Source organism: Chanos chanos, chromosome 5 (genome assembly GCF_902362185.1).
Source record: "Chanos chanos chromosome 5, fChaCha1.1, whole genome shotgun sequence".
Lineage (NCBI taxonomy): Eukaryota > Metazoa > Chordata > Actinopteri > Gonorynchiformes > Chanidae > Chanos > Chanos chanos.
The window spans coordinates 14,000,059-14,021,265 of NC_044499.1; the positions used below are offsets into that span (position 1 = coordinate 14,000,059).

Genomic DNA, 21,207 nt, shown 5'->3' on the forward strand with positions numbered 1-21,207 from the left:
GCCATACCTGCTTGAGACACACATTTTCATGCTATGCTCCAGATAGCACTGTCTAAAGGATGCAAATATGAGACAGTACAAACAAAGAGCCATGCTATCATATGACCTCTCAGAGATAGGGTTCCCAACATGAGCTCCTAGCTATCCCTGAGAACCATAAAAGTGTTTTAAAATGGAAGCTAGGTGCCAGGGGGGCAAAACATTACGGTACATGATTTAAGGGACTGATGACAGAGTACTTCTAAAATATGAAGCATCACCGGCGTCAGAACAAGACACAACCTGGGAGTGAAAAAAAAAAAAAACTTTGTGGATGAAATGATTTTACTTCGAATGAAAAAAGTGCTGGTAGTGAGGACAAACAAAGGTATATCATGGTGAATAACCTTTTTCTGTTTATTAAGGGAGGAACAACCATTTTGTTTTATTTCTTTCAAAGCGAAAAGTTTCTGTAAAGTGTTAAAAGCCTGAAACCTAAATGCAAACATTTCTCAAATCTCCCTTCACAATTCATCCCCCACCAAACATTTCCCTAAATTTCTTCTATTTTTGATGTATTGTCGAAAGAAAAGAGACCGTGAGCCCTAACAAACATGTTGACACTCTGTCTGTGAGTTTTCAAATGGTTCTCTATTGCCTTTGCGTTGACATTCCAATGGTTCACCTCTCTGAACTATGGTTTATCTTAGGCACAAATGCAGAGATAAGATAAATAATGACTCGGTAACAAATATTGCTAATTTTTATGGCCGTGGCGCAACCAAACGGGGACTTCATTTTCAGAAATGAACCGAATATGATGTAGATAATAAAAATCTGATTTAAGAGACCCTGCACGAACGCAACCTTTTGTTGGGCAAAGACTCTGGAGAAACGTACCAGACCAGCAGACTATTTGTAGTAATACTTGCATTTTCTGGAAAAGTGACTACATGAGAGGTCATGCTTCACATAAGATTTGTGGACTCCGGCAATAATTAGTGCTGACAGTCGTGGTATGTGAGTTTGTGGAGCAAGCCTAAGACGGTAACTGTAAAAGAACCAAAAATCAACTCATAAAAACGGTTGTCATTTGGTTTCTATCCTTATTTTAGGCATGCTTGTGTCTTTTGTATAAACTGTGTTTTGAGTCGTTTGGTTAGTTCGGTTCATGATTCATTTTTCAATCTCATTTGGAATTACTTGCCATTTATCGAGAACATCGACTCACCAGTAATTAATCATGAACTGATTGACTTTTGTTTTTCCTTCTGCCCATGGAGAACTGAAATTTTAGTTGTTTTGATACTACCTGTGAAGACCAGAAGAAGAAATCAGTTTGATCACACTATTTTGTATAGAGCTGAGGGCTCATAAAATATTTTGCCTTCGGTGATATTTTCCTTGATCATTAGACTTTTTGAATCTGGCTTTAGACAAATGCCGTGCAAGAGGAAACCATAGAAATATTTGAACACACCCCAGCTATTTGAAATGAAAGTGCAAAATGTCAGCCTTGAAACATGCTTTCCTGAAGCATTTTCTTGCAGAAAACAAAGTAAAATAACACCAGAGTGAAAAGAAAAGTGTTGGCATGGAAACACGTCACTTCAAAATTGAAAACTAGATGCATAACCACTGTCACATCATTAAGACAGCTTGCTTGAGATCAGTGGAACTGCAAAGCGAAGACTTCCATTTCAGCATGTTTAAACAGAGCTGTTTGTGCAGATTAAGTTTCATCCTAAGAAGCTGTGTGACCAGAATCTGTACCTTGATGTCTAGAGTTACATTATTTTTTGCATTCTTACATAAGCTTTGGCACGAGCTAAGTGGCACCTCTGCATCTTACCATACTCATTACAGGATTATATAAGGGTGTCACATGTGAAAGATGAAGAAGTATGAAATTAAGCCATCTGTCTTAATGGATAACTCATTAAGTATTACATTTTTTTCAAGAGTTCACCTCATCGTAAACATCAAAGGAGCGTGTTGTATGCAATGAAGCAACACAGCAATAATACACAGCAATCTATTGTCTGTCCATAAGTTTATTGCCTCATAACTACCAATGATGTAAAATACACAAATCAACACATTGTTCACTTTCTTTTCTTGTCACAATAAAGGACTTCCATCTGACGTTGACCCCATTTGATCGCAAAAGGTCACATCTGTTGTAAAAACTGAACAAGGCTGCGTATGGCCAAAATTCAGCTGAAAGTAAAATCACAGCTCTCATCCGTCAGTCATCAGTCATTCAGGTGTGGAGGAGGCGTGGCTGACTCAGGTAACAGGATTTTGTGAGAGGTTGTCGCGCGGGTGCTTCTCCCTGCGCTATATAAATAAAGGAGCATTTTCCACCAAGTCTCGCAGAGCAAAGGAGTCTAACAGATATCTAAACACATCGCTCCATTACTTCCTCTACAGTCTATGTAAGTATACATTCAATGTGTTAGAGAAAAAGAAACGGTTATGCAAACGATTACGCTTAAGTACACAGTTCGGAAATAAATGAAGAACAAACAACTTGTTTTCAGTGCTTGAGTGTCAGAAATACAGATTTAGACATGGTGGTATTCGAAATGAATGTTAAGTTTTAAAATTTAAGATTCCTCTAAGATGAATTTACAATCAATATGCGTAAGCAGTAAAGTGACGAAGTTAAAATAGCTGTTGGTTTATCCTTAGCTTTTTTTTTTTTTAAATCGAAATTAGCTACCTGCAGGAAAGAAGTGAATTTGCATATTTATGCAAACAGGGAATCATATTTTGTATATTCAGTGCTTTAAACTATATTTGTAAATGGAATAAATAAGGAATCAGGAGAGATTGAGTTGCGCAATGTTAATTTAATGCGTAACACAATGTATTAAAAGATTGTGCTGAATGTGTAATGCAACTACCATGGGTCATACACCCACAGTTATTTGAGCAATTTTGCTTTTGTCACTTTACAGTTTTTTGAATCAGTAATGCTAACTTAACATTAAAGTGTTGCAGTGCTGTTGACAGCCGTAAGAGGAACAAGTATTCTAGTGGATTTCTGGAAGAGGCAGTCTTAGGGCTTTACGAGGCATCTGCGCAAAGGTTACTGATAAAGGGATTAGTTATAAGCATGGGAAATGCATTCTCTTCTGATTAAACTTTATCGTTCCTTGTTCTCAAAAAAAACCCACACTTCCTGCTGTGTTCTTGCAGGTGGACACAGAAACACTAAGCCATGCGGTTTAGCTTGATCATCTTTGTTGTGCTCCTGGCTATCCTTTCCCTCACGCTGGCTCAAGGTAAGATACCCCCCCACACACACACACACGCGCGCACACACCTTCCCCTCCGGGGCGTCATCCAGTGCATTCATACAATTCTAGGCAGATACAAATTTGATCCAGGCCATATTTTACAATCAAAAAGTAATTACCGGCAGGTGCGAGGGCATATGGACCTTTGCCTTATATTGCCTTAGCATTGGAATTAAGTAATCATGGTTATGGATATTGTGTTGTTTTCATGCGATAAGATTAAGTCCAAACCCTTGAGTGAACACATGACTCTGTATAGTTCGGTTTGTACAGTGTTTAATCATCACCAGTTTTGGGAACTGTTCTTATGTCTTGCATATGAGACATATTCAGTGATTTACTTTGTTCATTTTAAAGAATCATTGCTGCAACAACAATTATGCAGCTGCAGAGATCACTGAGGTTACTGGCATAAAGTTTAAAGCGAAATCTGTGTTCCACAGCATGGCTGATTTATTGATTTATTTACTTTGTCATTCAAGACTGTAACAGGGTTGGAACTAAGTTTGCTATTTCTTTTCTACCTAAAGTTTCCTATGAAGACTGCTGCCTGAGGTATGTGTCAGGTGTTAAGAAGTCCACCAAGAAAATGGTAACCAGCTACAGAAGACAGGAAATGGATGGAGGCTGTAACATTCCTGCCATAGTGTGAGTTCAATGGGTCAAGCAGCTATCTTATCTACCCATCCCTCCCATACCCCATCTCCAAATCACCCTCACAAACATCCACACAAACACTCACGCATATGTACAGATACACATACACATACATATACATGCAGTTGACAAAAACGATGCTGGGTGTGTGAGTGGTTTATATGGGACTACAGAAAGTGTGACCCACATGTCCTGCTGATGTATGATGAATTCATCGCTGTACTGTTTCCTCATTAGGTTCAAACTGAAGCGAGGCCGACAGTTCTGCGCTGACCCCAGACAAAAATGGGTGGTGGAACTGATGTACAAAGTTAACAGGAAGGGAGACAGGACAGATAAGAGAAAGGTAATCACACGACAGTAAAACTTGATACAGATAAAAAGAAAAAAAAAGAAAAAAAAAGAAAAAAAAAACGACGCTGGGCCCATTTAAACAGAACCTTATTATCTGTGGGTTATTTAAACCAAGCCTCATGCACAGTAGTAGAGATAATGTAGTTGTAGTCTGTCTGGCCAAACCATTTACATTTTCCTTTTTTTTTTGCAGTATTCAGGAGGCACAAGGAGATTGGGAAAATGAGTGACTCTGGGTGACTGATGTTTCGTCCACTCATTTCCTTTCTTTGAGTGGTGTTCCTTTTTATCAATGCCCTTAAGCTTTGGATGCTGTTTGGCCACCATACATTTTCATCAAGGCGAAAAGGTCTTCGCTTTTTCTAGCGACATTTCCAGCTGATGCGTTCACGCTGCTGTAAAAGCTCAATCCATTGCAAGACACTCTCATATTGTTTTCACCCGTGGCTGTTTGCGGATACAGAGGCCGCTTGAGTTTAAGTGCGTGAGACAAAACTGTCCATCAGCACATTTTTATTGTTGCTACATCTCTCACTACAACCATTAAATCGGTCATATGATAACACTACGACTTAAAAACAAAGACGGGGCGGTTATGGATTCAAGCCGAATATTCATTGTAGATCCTTATGAACTCTCAATAGCGAGGTCTCCAGGTGCACCATAACAAGAATGGTGTTTCTTGGACAAATTTAACAGGAAACAGGCTATGATGAGTTTAATTTAACTATGCTTTTCTGTGAAGAATAATAAGCTTTAGAATGCTGCTTTTATTTTTTTACTATCACTTATGATTAATCTAGAAAAAAATATGAACTCAAATAAGGAAATGACACATTTGGTTAATGTTTCACTATTATGTACTTTTGCTGTTTCACTTTGTACTGACACTATTGTGTACATAATGTTTTTTGTACTGTATATTTTCTCCCACCCATACAATAAACCCAATAAAACGATTAATCACCTTAAACACTGAATGCATTGCAATGTTTGCTTTTGTTTGATCAAGTGATAATTCTTTTTTTTTTCTGGATATTCTGTTAGTATATGTGTTACAGTGATTTAAAAACCTGCTGTTTGTGTCAGGGTTTACAGAGTGTAAGAGCTTCATTTGAAATGGGGTGTACATAACTCATATTTTAAGCAGACCAACATCCTTTGAGAAAAACCCGAACAAATGTACCTGATATTGGCATATAGTTGGCACTGTGCAAACAAAGTGGTCCTTAACCTTATGTCTGAAATATCCTGAAAATATAATCACACAGCAAAGTATAATCACGCAGCAAATTCTTTTCACGTCTAAGGTTATCATATAGGTCATTTTGCAGCCTGTATTGTAAAATTGCAATCACATTTATGACCATTAGAGATTGCAGCCTTCACTTCAATTGATATGATTAGGTGTGGCAATATAGCCTTTGTACTTTCATTTCTTACAGTGAAACTGTTTATTGGCCACTGATGTTTAACAATACTCTTTTTGTTCTCATGGATAAGTAAAACTTAAGAGTTACTGGAAAGAAAGTTTTTTTTACAGTTTTTTGTCATTGCAATTAACCGTTGTAACCAGTTCAACAAAAATTAACACTGCTCTGCAGACCTTTCAGGGCGTATGAATACTTGCAATAATTGTGGTGAATGGTGTGTATGGTATGAGTACTTGTGATAATTGTGCTAAATTGTGTGTTGGGTGCCGATACTTGTGATAATTGTGCTGAACTGTGCACAGATTATGAGTACTTGTGTTAATCATGCTGAATGGTCAGTAGGGTATAAATAGTTGTGATAATCGTACTGAATGGCCTGTAGGTTACAATCACATTTATGTCGCATTAGTCTTTTCACGTTCCTACATGCTCACGACATCCATGTTTTGCCTGAGTAAAGTGTAAAATCCCCCTTTTTATGCTTTATGCTTATTTTCACCTCTTTTGCAATGTGCTGCAGGGGCTGAGGCATGTTGCTCGGATTAGATCCGAACAAGTCGCGGATTTTAGACTTGCCTTCATCCATGATTAAGTGTTTTCAGTCACCAAAGTGCATACAAACTTCCATACAAAAATATCTTGAGGCATGTGTCAAATTTCAGAAACTTGTCAAGAAAATTTAAGATCTTGGAGCTATAAATTCTTATTCCAATGACAGATACATTCCATATTATTGAATACTACAGCTATAATCTACAGGATATCTAATCTAAAGAATCTATCAGATAACCAGTGTACTGTTGTAGCTCTGCTCATGTAGATGAGTCAAAGCTCTCAGAGGTCACAGTCTATGACATCTATTATAATTTACCATGGTACATTACTCATGGGCTGTACAGCTTGATGGACCTACAGTAAAACCAGAGTGGCTTTGATCATCCGTCTGAGTGGATGTGATCAAAAAATATTCTTTCAACCACCCGGTTAGAATTATCAAGAGAGCATCGCATTTTAAAAAAATGTAATGGGGAGACTAAATATGATATGCAACTGTATTTGTGCCATCTTTACTTTTTCCACCATAAACCACATTCCATGCATAAAACCATAAGTTGCGGAGATAAAATATTACAAAACAGACATATATTTCACTGCACGCTATGGATTGAACTTCAGAGAGAACATGCAACGGACAAATGTGTTCAGTTTTTATCATCATAATTCCTCATGGTGAAGAACCTAAAATAAATGAAGCATGTAGTGTAACTGTTTCAAGAGAAGATGATAGTGAATCACGATCTGATACTAAGGTCCTGGTAAAACTATGACAGATAGTGTTTTAAAAAAAGGCGAAATTTCTAAGCACTAAATTTCAGCAATTATGTTTTTAGCAACCTTATAAGACTAATCAGCAGGTAGATGAAAATGCGTAAATGGCACCTAATTAGTCAATCTACAATGCCCAGGGCCCTGGCCAAAGCTGCACTTGTCATTTACTGATGAAAATCATTTACTGATGACTGTATTTTTTGTAAATCAGGAGCTTGTCGTATGAAAAGTCCTGAGGATGCTAAATCTATTCTGTTAATGTGTGCAGAGTGAAAACGGCTAAGAGCTGGCTGTATTTTTGCTCCAACACGCTCAGCTATTAACATAGTGCGCTGTGTTGGCTGACACATCAAAGCATGTGGAAAAATGTGCAGTGAAATATGATAGTTTGACTGACACGCCACACATGCAGTAAGGAAAGGTTACGGTGACAGCAAAAACATGACAAAAGGATATCAGATTTTATCAATAAGGGCTTAAACTCCTCTGTGTTACTTTTGAAGATCAAAGAACAAATCGCTTAAATAGTGTTAAAAATGTTGGTGATTTATTTTTGCATTTTGTGTACAAATCTGTGAACAGCCGTGAGAAGCCATGGAGAAAAACCATCATTCCATTATTCACAAATCTAAGAATGGTAACTATCACATCAAGACAAACTGTCAAAAAAGTAGCACAACAGAGACGAGATTCTTATAATTTAACAAATCATTTGAGTCTATCCATTCACCAAGTACAGTTAAACCCACTGTGAGCATAAACTGTCTTTTCATGTTGGTTTTGTAAATGTTAATCTCCGTGATTGAACACACACACTGTGAACTTGTCTCTGCATTTAATCCATCCAACACACCAGTAGTGAACACACACAACCGACGCAGGAGCAGTGGGCAGCATTCCTCTGTGCCCGGGGAGCATTAGGGTTAAGTGCCTTGCTCAAAGGCACACAGCCGTGGATGTTGGGCCTGGGAACCGAACCAGCAACCCTCCAGTCACAGCCCAGTTCTCTAACCTTTAGACCATGGCTGTCCACTTTGCTAATTTTATTGTCTGACACAGCCCCTCTTCATCAGTATGGTAAATCGTTCTGTGCGCTGTGTTCAAACAACCAAACCAGTAGAAGTAGTGTTGCATAGACACTTGTAGATAGCTTAACACCCCCCCAAATACATTATAGTCCTGAGATTATTCATTTGGTTTCCAGGAGTGGACATGTGATCCATAATGCTAGGAGATTACAATGAGCTGAAGTGAAGTGATGTAGCACAAATGAGTAAAGAAAACATAGCAACTTTCAATCTAAATCACGGACTTCACTGTATATGTGTAGTTAGGTTGCTGTCAATCAGCTAGCATGAGACCGCTGTATTATAATATCACTATTACAGGTTTGTTCTGCTTTGAGGTCCACATTAATAGGTTTAACAAGTACATTTCCACAAAACCCACTTCCGTTCCTCATACAAGCCTCACGCAACCTCTCTCCTAAGGGAGCTGTCGGCACAGCTCAGAACAGTCCTTATTCCTGGTGAGGCCTGTGGCAAAACCATTTCATACATAGAGCATAGCACAGAGCTAGAGTCAGGGTACACACAATGCCATAGTAAGATCTGAAACACCACAATAAATCGTCTTAATAGAGAAAGTAAATGTCAAAATTATAATCTGATTTGGACCAATCTGTCTACAGTATCGCTGCAGGATATTGACTAAGCAAATACATGGAAGTTTGGATGACTGATTCATTGAGGCTTCATTGCTCTCCATGCTTTAAAGATTTCATAAACATAGATGAATCAAAATGAAAAGAACAGAGCAGTGATTCTGGCACATGGTCAAAATCTTTCAAAAGAATTATTAATCATGCTTTGAATACAGGAGGGTTGATGAGACCTTTTTATTAGGTTCATATCATACCATATTTCATAACATAATAGAATCACAGTGCAAACTGTGAACAAAAACACTGTACAAATTCAAGCATTCTTTTACAAATGAAAGTATCTACCTTGCTTTTGAATGAAAGCACTGGATTTTGTTTTTGGTAGAGTTCAAAGAACAGAACTTGTTTATTCATAGAACATTAAGGTTTAGACTTAGATTTACATTTACATTCATTTGGCTGATGCTTTAGTCCAAAGTGAGTTACAAGTGAAGAAAAATACAGCTGTTAAAGGGGCCTACTGGACGAACTTTTCTAAATATTTCTGACCCATTCTTCCTCTGCATTAAGTGGCTCAAGTATATTCCTTGTTACAGTAATGAACAAAAAGACATTAACTTCTAACAACAGAGAAACAAACGAAATCTCAGTGAAGATCCAGGATAAACTGTAGTGAGCACCATTATCCTGTACTGTCAGAATATGGAGACCCCTAATGGTGATCAGACAGATGAGCTCTAAAGTAACATTCCCGTTTATTCTAATAGTAAAATGCAGGGAGTTCTGATAACTTCTCCCTGTAGCTCTAATGTATTGAAAAAAAAATCTCAGTTCCTTAAGCCTTTTACATGTTGATCAATGGTAAAACAATGTTTTCATGTTTCATCGCAGGAAATTGGCTTTTTCGAAATCTTATCTACAGAATGCAACAAACTACAGTGGGGTTTGGGCTCCTCAGTTTTGGAGGGAGGGACCAACGTCTGCCAGGCTGGAAATCTCTGGGGTACAAAGGTGTGTAACCCACTGCCTCCACGTACCTCCTTTTCTGGGCTCGGTGCAATAAGATTCGGTAAACCCCTGTAATTGGGCTTTGGGAGTCCATGCCAGTGCCAGTGCCATTATTTGCAAGGTGAACCTGACTTATGCCCAGCTCCTCCAGAGCTGCTCTGACCCCTAGCTCATCTGTAGTGAGAGTTTGCGTGGAACTGGCCAGGTGCCTGGGATTTGGCGGAAAATAAGGGTATGCCTGGGGGTAATCGATACCTTTCAGCCATACGCTGCTCATGATCTGTGCCAGTGAGATCCGGTCAACGGGTATGGGCCTCAGGGTACCTGTGATGATGCGTTGACACGGCTCGGGGACATAGGCTGGTACGCTGTAGGAGCCCTGTAGGATGGCAAACTTGAGCTTTCCCAGGTTGCTGCCATTGAAGGGCATGGTAGCACTCACCATGAAGTAAAGCAACACACCAAGTGCCCAGATATCCACATAATGACCAACATAGCCCTTGTCCTTGAAAAGTTCAGGTGCAGCGTAGGGTGGAGAACCACAGAACGTGGTAAGGATCTCATCAGGTTTACACTCGGTGCTGAAACCAAAATCACCCACCTTAACACAGTAGGTGGCTGTGTACAACACATTCTCTGCCTTCAGGTCTCTATGGATGATGTTTTTTTCATGCTGTTAAAAGAAAGAAACATCAAAATATAAATAAGCTGTTCCTTACAAGATTAGATGTGTAATAATGTGTAATCAGATGTGTGGGGAAAAAAAGCCACACAAATTTGTTGATTAGCAGGCATCAAGCAACTTTGCAGTTTATTTCAAGTTTCCTACATTGGTTTCAAATGGCTCACCATTACAAGTTGTGTCTCTGGCCAATTACAAGTTGTGTCTCTGGCCAAACTGCCCCCCCCCCCCCCCCCCCCCCCCCCCCCCCCCCCCCCCAACCACAGTTGTAAGAAACTCAAGTGCAGCACTCACCATGTGCTTGACTGCTGAGAGAATCTGAGAGAAAATGAGTTTACACTCAAGATCAGACAAGCGCCCCTTTGTGGTGATTCTAGAGAAAAGGTCTCCTCCAGAGGCATACTCCATCACCAGGTACAGGCGTCTGAACGTCTCTATCACTTCAAAGAGCCGCACGATGTTCGGGTGGGACAGTTTCTCCATACAGCCAATCTCAGAAGCAAAGAGGGACTGTGATCTCTTGTCCAGACGAACTTTGTCAAGAATTTTCACTGCAACCCTCTCTTTCAGCAGAAAGAAAAGAGGGAATAATGGACAGAGTGTGTGAGAGAAGAGAGATAGAGAGGGAGTGAGGGAGAGGAGGAAAAGGGAAAAAAGTGAGTACAATGCTGTTGAAATGAAGGTGATGGCAAAAAACGGGTAACATGTTAATCCACAGCACTAGGTAAAGTCAAATTTTCTCAAATATTGTGTAGCTGGGGAATATTACTAATGATAATTATTTGATTTTAATGCATTCATCACTGTCCTGTAGTAGCTACATCTGGCTTCAGATATGTATATGAAAATTCCTGTTTTCTATTTATATTCAATTCATTTGTTCATTTTGACTATGTTGTACAATTTTTGAGCAGTGGTAAACAAGAAGGAAAATCTGTTATTTTTTAAATTCATAAGTTAAGAATTCATAATTGGTTTAGTTATTATAAGATTTTGTTTATTTTAGTTTTGTACAACACACTACACTGTTTCTCAGTTTACCTAATTGTCACATTGTGGTCTGAATGCACAGGCACCCAAATACATCAAATAAAGTTTGACAACGAACAACACGATCCTTTGCTCCCAGCTCTGGCTGCACGCATTGGTAATGGAGCGGAAGGAGAAGACACACCCCTACAAGGCATAGATAGCAAAAGTTCTAAGGTAGCAAGTAGTATGCCCGATCAGGATTTAATAAAGCAAGGCTAATCGCATCCAGATGGAATCGGACTTAAGAGGCACCTCACGCTCAGGCTCTACCACTGAGACTCCCTGCAGGGTGAGGCAGAGAGAGTCCTTAGGATCTGTAGGGATCAATAAAACTTTGATGAGCTTAATCATCGTTTCTCAACGCCAGGATTAACCCAAATTGACTCCCCAGACAGCACGAGACCAGGGAGGGAGGAGACTACACCATGTTGCACAAAACAACAGTGAGAGTGAAGACCTTAGAGACTTGCTTGTGTAAAATAATTAGTCGGTGAAATAATTCACTGAGACACTGAGAATTTATGATCTTATCATTTACACACACAATCATCTCAACCAGCTGAAAGGAACACCCCTGTTCTCAGTCACTAACAATAGACAATATATGTATATGAGCAGGACTGAGCGTCTGTCAGTTTTTCATGTTCTTAAAGTAATAGTTTTCAGAAGACTTGACTGATAGCTCACCTTTGGTCAGCTCATGGATGCCGAGTTTGACCTGAGAGAAGTTCCCCTGGCCAAGTTCCCCACGGAGCTCATAAAAGCTGATGCGCCGGCCGAATGTCACGTCACTGATCACTCTTTCATTGTGGGTGAGGTCATAAATGGCCTTCTCAAACGGACTGCGCTTCACCTGTGCCTCTCCCTCTTCAGTCAGTGCTTCACCTTCTCTACCCTTCTTCTCCTCCACTGTCTGAATTTCTGCCCAAGCTCTTTGTAGGGTCAAATCTTTATACTGTATGGGTGCTGTCTTCTGCTGGGCTTTCTGCCCTGGAAACATAGAGAGAAATAATAGAAAAATGATAGATAGATAGATAGATAGATAGATAGATAGATAGATAGATAGATAGATAGATAGATAGATAGATAGATAGATAGATAGATAGATAGATAGATAGATAGATAGAAAGATAGATAGATAGAGGGGGAGGGGGTTCTCTGGACAATATATGTGCATGTGTTTTAAACATCCCTTTGCTATATGATGACAAGCATTTTATAACACTAAGATTAAAACAAATTATGTTTTAAATTGACTTGCATTCACAAAACATTTTATCATAGGTCTCATCTAAAAATCATCAGATCTAAGCTATCACTCCTTTGACTAACCATTCTCTAAAATATGTATAGCCTACACCATATGCAAAAAAAAAAGTGGAAAAGGAAAGAAAAAAGAAATACAGTGACCATACTCACATAAGACTTGTGCTTTTCCTTTCTTTTCTCTCTTCATTTTTTATCGTTAGGCCTCAGTTTAAAAAAAAAATCACCTGCAATATTTTAAAATCTCAAAATGGTGGAAATTCTCAACAGGCACAAGATCAACTGTTTTTCCTGAATTCAGTGCCTCCTGACCATCATGAAACTCAAACAGCCTCAGGACCAACAACACGACCTCAGTTTAGAGAGTATCCTGTCCAAACACACGGCAGGTGACTTGACTGACAAGCTGCAAATTGTCCTTTAAGTGATGGTTTCAAGGAACAATGGGATGCACTGTACATCTGTAGATCAGTTTGTCCTCATGTCAGCTCCTCGACTACTGAAGAATCTTAGTAAAAGAACGGTTTCGTAGATGTGGTCTTCACCTTTATCCTCCTCAAGACGATATGACATGACACAACCTCTCTACAGGACTGACTGAGTTGTGTGTTTGTTCAGTATCACCTGTCTACCGCGTTGTCTCGTCCACTCCTGTCCAGCTGCTGTATCAAGCCTGTGTAATCCTCCAGACAGACTACACACCTGAAGTCATCCGACTCACTACATGGATTTTACTGTCAGTGCTAACAGCTGTCAATCATGCTACGGGGCATATCAGTTAGCTGTCAATCATGTCTGGTCGGGACAGGCTTTAAAAAGATTTATCTTGGGACATGCTACAGGAATGTATGTGAGCGTTAGGTCTGCAATTATGACACTGTTCTGCCAACTTTCTTTCTTTCTTTCTTTCTTTCTTTCTTTCTTTCTTTCTTTCTTTCTTTCTTTCTTTCTTTCTTTCTTTCTTTCTTTCTCTCTTTTGTCTCTCTCTCTCTCTTGCTCTCTCTCTCTCTATACATGTCTTCATCGCTCTCTATTTCTCTATTTCTATTACCAACTTATTAATCAACCCAGATACATTCAATACATTAGGGGAGTGGTTCTTAACTCCAGTCCTGGGGAACCTCTGCCCAGTACGGACACACCTGTTTCCATTAATCAGGCATTGATCAAACCCTTGATTAGCTCAATCAGCTGTGATAATGGAGGATTAAAACAAAGCTACACACATCATGGGGTCCCCAGGACTGGAGCTGAGAATCCCTGCATTTGAACCAGTGAACTGGCCCTCGGTGAAAGATGCCCTCCGGTAGATTATTCGTTTGATTGTTTTCTTTCAGTTCAAACTTAACCAACTAGATTCTGCTAACAAGGTGCTTCTCAGGATGTTGTTTCTGTCACATCTAGTAGGACTATGCGAAACTAGTACACACTATAGACCATGGGCTTCGTAAAGGTGACTTTCTCTGTGTCTCGGCTGAAGGGTAAGAGGACAACACATTGTGAGATACAGCATGATTGTATCCAACTGGGTGACCAGACAAGTACAGACATGTAAGAGGCATAAGCCATGACCTCATTTTCTTCCCAGACTCAGCTTCGTAGTAGCTAATCCTGCAGACGCCTCACGTGCACGTCTCAGTCTGTGAAAGTATGACCAGATGAGAACTTGGAACTGAAGGACTTTTTAAGCAGGTAGGACAGTTTTCATCTGTAAAGAATTTGGAATTAGCTGAACAGTTTGCTACACAAAATCTATTTATCACATCCAACAGAGCATGTGATCATTTGGTCTTCTAAACAAACTGCCAGTCACTGCTCTTAATCAGGATGAGTTCGCAACATAATGTCATTGTAACCATGCTAAAAACCATACCTTGTATTAACTGCATTACATATGTGTTATTAACTGTAGTTTCTCCTCCATTCTATGGCTATGCTATGCTAGGATAAGAACATCAGTTCCGTATCAATTGTAGGGCTACTCTAGGTTAAGAACATCCTGAGTGAAATTGCTGCTCATATTATTATTGAAATGTTGAGGATTTTAGACCACACATAAATGCATTACACTCTTATTCCTAAAATATAGTGTATTCTGACAAATTATGTTGACATTTTTTATCATTAATACAAAAGAACAAATTATCAAACATTAACATTAGTTCTACCCCAAAACTAGAAAAAAAACAAACAAACATATAGTACATTGGTATTAAGTGGTAAACAATGACAGAACACAGAACTCTTCACTCTTATAAGAAAATATGTAACATGAACTGATCTTGCAGAAACATCTACGTAACTCTGTATAGTAATCCAATTATAAATTAAATTAATTATTGTTGAGTAGAAGTGAATTATTAAGAGAGCACTTATTAATGATTACAATCATGCTTACCGTCAGCATTTACAAGTCAAAACAAGGCATCTGGTTGAATGATTGTGGTTATCTTGTGCTAATTAATTATGTGGGAGAAACAGGGGATGAAACTCTTTTGACTATTGATAATGATTTAGGCCTTAGAAAGTATAATGTATTGAAGCTCAGAGCACTGACTTCTTAGTTCACAACTAGACTTCAAAGCTTCACAGTATCAGCTTATTCATAGTACCAATATGTTTTTCTTATTTTCTCTCTGATTACTTAGCTTGTTTGGTACCTGTTAGTTATCTTACATTGTATTTATGAATGCAGATAAAATAAATCAAAAATACATGGAAACAAAAAATTACTTTGCAAAAAAGCATACGGAACAATGAAGTATAAAGGCACATAAAACCTTCACAGTACTGATGCAAAAAATATGAACATTAAAAAAAATGAGAAATAATGTACTCTGATACAAAAAACAGTACATAACTCCATTTGCAAACTGAAATTTGTTTAAATTTATTTGGTTGTTTTGGTCAGTAATGCAAAAAATGAACAACTCTTAGACAAGCTCTCCTGATCCTAACTCAGTTGAGCTGGTGAGAAAATGTTGGACCGAACCCAAATGCAGGGACCATTTGGCTGTAGATTGAATAAACACAAAGGTGACTCCGCTGTCCCTGGGGGGCCGTGGGACTCATGCTGGGCTGGTTTACTTGCCTCGGACAGTTTCTGTTTTAAGTAAAGGTGCTAAACACCTTCCCTCTGAGATAAAAGATGATTAATGCCTTTGAATGGCTAGTGCTTAGTGGCTCAAAGCCCCTTAAGCAGTTAATTATCGAGAGGATGGGCCCTATCTGTTAAGATCTCCCACAAGAAACAAGAGGACTCACCAGCGGAGGTGAAAACACTCTTAGAGATCCTTTAGAGACAGTCTTTGAAGTGTCCCCCACCTTCGAGCATTACAGCAATGGAAATTTGATTAGCTTGATCCTTTTCACTACGCACCACTAGGGTGGATGGAATCAATGACATTTTGGCCCGTGGCTCAGACCTATATAAGTGTCCGTGAGTGACAAGAGAGGAGGACCATTCCTGGTTTCGGCAGAGAGGTGGTGCGTGTATATGGAAGAGAGTGTATGTGTGTGTGTTTATTTGTGATTTGGGGATTAGTACTATGGATATGCTACCTTTGTACGTGTTTCTGCTTCTCTGTGGCTATCATCAGGCATGTAAGTACTGTTTGCTTTTCTTCTGTTTCTCCTTCTATGACAGCTAAGAGGACAACCCTGTGTCAACATTACAAAGCATTTGACCATCCTTGTTTTAAATTGAAAAATAATGTTATAATATTACAGAGCAGGGTCTCATTGATCAGTCTAAATTTGTGATTTTGCCACATGTCAAAAGTAGCATCTGTCCAATATGTTGAATATAAACATTTGGGGGTAATGGGGGAATTCTGGATATTTAATATATGACGGTGGACAGAAGATACATATGAAAGATGTAAGTCTCAGGTTGGGACTTACTTGAAAGAGCATAACTGATGTCATCCCGAGAGAGTACATACAGCAAACTGATCTCAGTTGATCTTAATTGATCTTAACCGATCCTCAGAACTTTAAGAAGCTCAGTGAGGAATCACTTTCCAGAACATGAAATTGCAGATCTGCTTTACATGCATACGTATTATTTTCTGATGTGTGCAGAAATCTCTTTTCAGTGATGTAATGCCTTCTCAGAGTGTTCATGGTGATGTGTGTGTTTGTCTAGTGACGGCCGTGCTGAGCAAACATAAGGAACCAAGAAACCTGTTCACCGAACGAGCATGCTGCAGACGCCAAAGTCACTTTGTTTTCATAGGCCAAGGTAAAAGGGCTGGATTTGCACTACAGCACCCTCCATCAGCAACCCACTGAATTAACCTCACATCAATTCACTGCGTGTGAATGTTCGAGCTGGGTATCACATAATTACTGTTTCAGCTTGGTATTAAATAGTTATTGTTTCAGCTAAATCAACTAATTAACTGAAGCTGTAAATCACAAAATCTCAATTTTATAAGCAATATTTCTTCTCTGAGAAACGCTGTTTGGCAAGTATTTTCAAAGTAATTTATACATTGCTGCATGACAATATTCCTGTTTAATCAGACATCTCGGGAAGCCCAGTGAATATGGATGTAGGGATATGTAGGACGCACTGTGGAGACCCTTCAAGAACCCAAACCTTTGAACCCACCCTGCAGGGACACTCAAAACATATTTCCATGTTGGATTTCCTGAGAAGCAAAAAGGTGGGTTGCCGTTGCAAGAACATGTGCAATTCCCATAAGATCCACAGGAGGTCGCAATCCATTTTATCACACACACCCCTTCTCACTCCTACAAAAAAAATTAACCGAAAATATTTTGTTTTTCACTATTACAGAACTGCCAAGTTAAATATGAAACATGTGTATATTATATTTCTATTTTAATTCACAATTATTTTTAAACTGTAAAATAGCCCGAGCTGAAAAGTTACTTTGTACCATTCGTAATATGTCTCAGCTTACTTTACTGGTCAGTTTAAAACATTACATCGTCTCTTATCTTCTAGATACGTACGCAACGACTTGCCGCTCCAGAGTTACCCGAAATTACAGACGGTGTCCCGTCATGCGGCACGGGCGCGATTTGCGAGCCCACCGGGATGCGAGTGGAAAAGATGATGCTCTTTGATGGTCTCCGTGAAGTGGAAATAATCGAAGACTGTCACTGCGAGACCAAAATGACTCAATGCGTCCGTGTACCATCATTGCGGACGTACTTTTTTGAGACGCCTTATGAAACGGTTATTGACGTTGGAAAATGCTCTGGCTCAAAAGGCGACTCAGGTGTGTAGTGACACAAAGAAAAACTGACAAAAATTGTGGCGTTACGGGCCACAATTTACTAGTTATCAGTCAATATTATGAAAGCAATGGTTTATATATACAATTTCTCACCATCATAACGATATATATACTGTTGATCACTGTTAAGCTGTTTCCCAATTTCGTGCTTCTTTGGTCAAGTATTATAACTCTTTAAATGATCTTAAAACGCACCGGTGTTTGGAATGTTGAAGTTCCACATCGCACACAATAAGTATCGAGTGAGGCTGATGATAGGGGCACATATGTTTCATCGTTTGCCAAACTGGGTGATTTCATGTATTGCTTTGTTTTTACAGAGGGCTTTTCGTGTATGCCCACTAAGTTTGATTCTGCGCTAGTGGAAACACCAAACCAGCTTGAGCTCATCCAAACCGTTGCAGGATGTGAACTAAAAGAGGGCTGCTACAGGATCCCATACGTGGAGTATCACCATGAGATCACCTACAGCAAAGATGGAATCAAAGAAGAGAGACTCAAGGTGAGCATTAGAAATGTTCCTCTCCCCATAGCTCCACAAACACTAAAATAGTTTTCACTTCAATTTGACCTGGGGTCTTAAATAAATTGAAACAAGTTAAGTTTGTGCTCTACGACAACTGGAACCAAGGGATAACTTTGCATTTTTCCCCATTTGATCTTAAAAGAATGATCCCAGTCATTAACAATGGGTCTCACACCTGCAAGAATTTGCCAATTTAGGAGGAAGTGTCTTCATTTACATATGGTGTCAGTCATGGCTAATAAGTCTTGTCCATGTGGCAGACACATCCAAAAGACAAAACATTTCCTTTTTCCCCCAGACACAGCAAACTTTTACTTTGACAGCAAATGTATATATTATTTCAAATACAGCCCTTGGTTTTACTGTCCAGTGAGTAGAAAGAGTGTTTAATCAAGGAACATTTTTTCTTTTGACTACATGAGACTATGACTATGTCATAAATGTTATAAACAATATGCATGTTCTATCATAACTCATGTCTATGATTTAGTCAGGTAGATGTGTTGGAAATATGATTTAATGCTTTTTTTATACATGGATTGTTTGAATTTCAATTTAGTATCCAACTTTACTGACTTGTATGTGTGGTGTATTTTAAGGACAATGGGGTGATTCTAAGACAATCCACATTATCTCAGCCTACACTAATTACATTAACTCCTCACATTTTAAGACCACTCCACAAAACATGTGCTTATTCAACTCATATGAACCAAATTTTGACTGTCTGTCACCCTTCTTCCAAAAGGTGCAAGAAAAAGACCACAAATGGTCACTGCAGGTGACAAATCAAAGCACTTAACACGCTAAACAGTTCTCCCCCGTGAGGCCTAGAGTCAGCTGATGAATATTTGCAGCTTGTGGTGATCTGATTGTTCCCTCTCTTGTGTTGCTAATTTTTTCCAGGAAATAGATGTGGGCAGATGTTATGGGAGCTGTACAACAGGAAACCGCTGTCTTCTCAGGTACACTAGAACACAGCTGTGATAGCCAGCTAAGCAAACTCTCACCCCTCCTCTTTTTCATGCTCTCCTTTCACACTGAAGTAGATCTGTAAACTGTGTTGGGAGTACTGAGAACACAATTTATTTTCTTGTTCACACTCAATGCCTTAGACATTATAGATTAAATTCATTTTTTATAGCTTCTTAACAGTATTGCTGTACTGATGTATATCTAAATAGTATATTATGAATTGTACACTGTCATGTACTTGCTGCTTTGAGGGCATTCATTGTAAGTACTAGTTAGTAATAAGGATGTAATGGAGGTGTAGATGGAGATATTGTCGGGATTATCATTAAGATTATAGTTTATGCACTAGTAGTGTCCACCTTCTGTTTGTTGAAGATTTCTTCACCACACTGTAATTACTGGCAATTACTTGTCCTGTTTCATATTGTTCACATATAATTAAACAGGAGGTAAACACTAAAGTAAAATGGTACAATATTAGTTTGGTTATATCAAAGGGTAGAGATATCAGCATTGACTCTACAGGAGTGTTAGGCTGCCTAAGGGGTCTAATGTTTTTGCTGTGTGGAGTTTAGGTTGGTGTCCTAATCAGTGGTGTACTGAGTGCTAAATGTTCTCTTTGGTCTCTCTTTCTTCAGGAGTGCATCCGATTCCGAGGAGTGCTTGTTGTGGGCTGAGGGACAGGGTACTGCTTGTGTTCCACAAGGTTATGAAAGCCACATGTTCCTGAATCAGCACGGCCAAACCCGCACCATTCTGGCCATAACCTCTTGTCTCTGTCAGTCTTAAACACAGCACCCTCTTCTGGAATCTTCTGGAATATCACATCCAGCATAATGACTCAATAGGACCCTCAGCTTTCAGAGGGGCTGCTCCATTCCACGGAGTCAGGATTAGTTTCCCCAGTCGACACTGTAACTTCCAATGACCGCCATGTATCAACGTCCCTAGTTTTTCAAGCTAATATGTTCGAAAAAACAAAACTCTTCGATTCTAACTGGTTTGCCTTATCAACATCACAGTATGCATTAAAAAAAGTTCTAAATATTTTTGTATTATATGTAAAATATGTAAAATAAATCTGTAAATAAAATCTATGTGAACATGTTTTAAGAGTTATTCTGTTATGTGTTGTTGTGAGCATGCTGTTGTCATCTTTTCTTTAAGTTGTAATAATGTGATGAAATCTTGAATCTCGAAAGAGTACACAATAATAAAGCTCTCTGTGTGGAAATCGATGTTGTGAGCAAATTCATATTATGATCCTTTAAGTATGATCCTTCAACAGGATCGCGCATGGCAGTAAATGGGATTAAGATTGACACGATCTCTTATAAGAAGAATGAATAGTCAGAACTTCCAATGTTATCGATTCATTTCGTGCAAGCACATCAAACAATTTGCAGCGCTACTCATTACTTAGTTGTGCAACAAATCTCAAAACTTTAGGCTCCCTTGAGTGTTTTCTAAACTTTTTTTCGTATTCGTTTACTTTATCCTTTGACTTTATCCTTTGATGCGAGCCTTTTATCTTGCCGGCGCGTGTTACACCCTGGCCTCAAACACAATTTATAGGCCTATATCGTAACAATTACGTGCCATCTGTAACAAAAAGGTGTTAAAAAATCACCGCAAAGTTAAAAGCATCCTGTATATTTGTACAAGTTTTATTTTGCCTTTGAGGATGAATAAGTTATCAATGCTCAAGCCCACCCACGTTGTGAAAAG

The 21,207-nt window shown here is 39.0% G+C and overlaps 3 protein-coding genes across 3 annotated transcripts; 2 read left to right on the top strand and 1 right to left on the bottom strand.

Moving 5' to 3' along the window:
- Nucleotides 1–3,199: 3,199 nt before the first annotated feature.
- ccl25a (chemokine (C-C motif) ligand 25a) lies at nucleotides 3,200–4,305 on the top strand. The gene is made up of 3 exons (XM_030774677.1): nucleotides 3,200–3,269; nucleotides 3,815–3,932; nucleotides 4,179–4,305. The coding sequence occupies exons 1-3, from the start codon at nucleotides 3,206–3,208 to the stop codon at nucleotides 4,303–4,305; spliced, it is 309 nt and encodes a 102-aa protein (XP_030630537.1). The 5' UTR covers nucleotides 3,200–3,205.
- Nucleotides 4,306–9,636: 5,331 nt separating this feature from the next.
- On the bottom strand, nucleotides 9,637–12,442 carry LOC115812193 (serine/threonine-protein kinase NIM1-like). Its single transcript, XM_030774678.1, has 3 exons — nucleotides 12,130–12,442; nucleotides 10,705–10,973; nucleotides 9,637–10,401 (listed from the first exon to the last, which is right to left on the bottom strand). Exons 1-3 carry the CDS (start codon nucleotides 12,440–12,442, stop codon nucleotides 9,637–9,639), a joined length of 1,347 nt encoding a protein of 448 aa, XP_030630538.1.
- Nucleotides 12,443–16,256: 3,814 nt separating this feature from the next.
- Nucleotides 16,257–20,268, top strand: pnhd (pinhead). The gene is made up of 7 exons (XM_030776066.1): nucleotides 16,257–16,311; nucleotides 16,856–16,951; nucleotides 17,236–17,378; nucleotides 17,684–17,960; nucleotides 18,299–18,480; nucleotides 19,411–19,469; nucleotides 20,118–20,268. Exons 1-7 carry the CDS (start codon nucleotides 16,257–16,259, stop codon nucleotides 20,266–20,268), a joined length of 963 nt encoding a protein of 320 aa, XP_030631926.1.
- The last annotated feature ends 939 nt before the right edge of the window (nucleotides 20,269–21,207 follow it).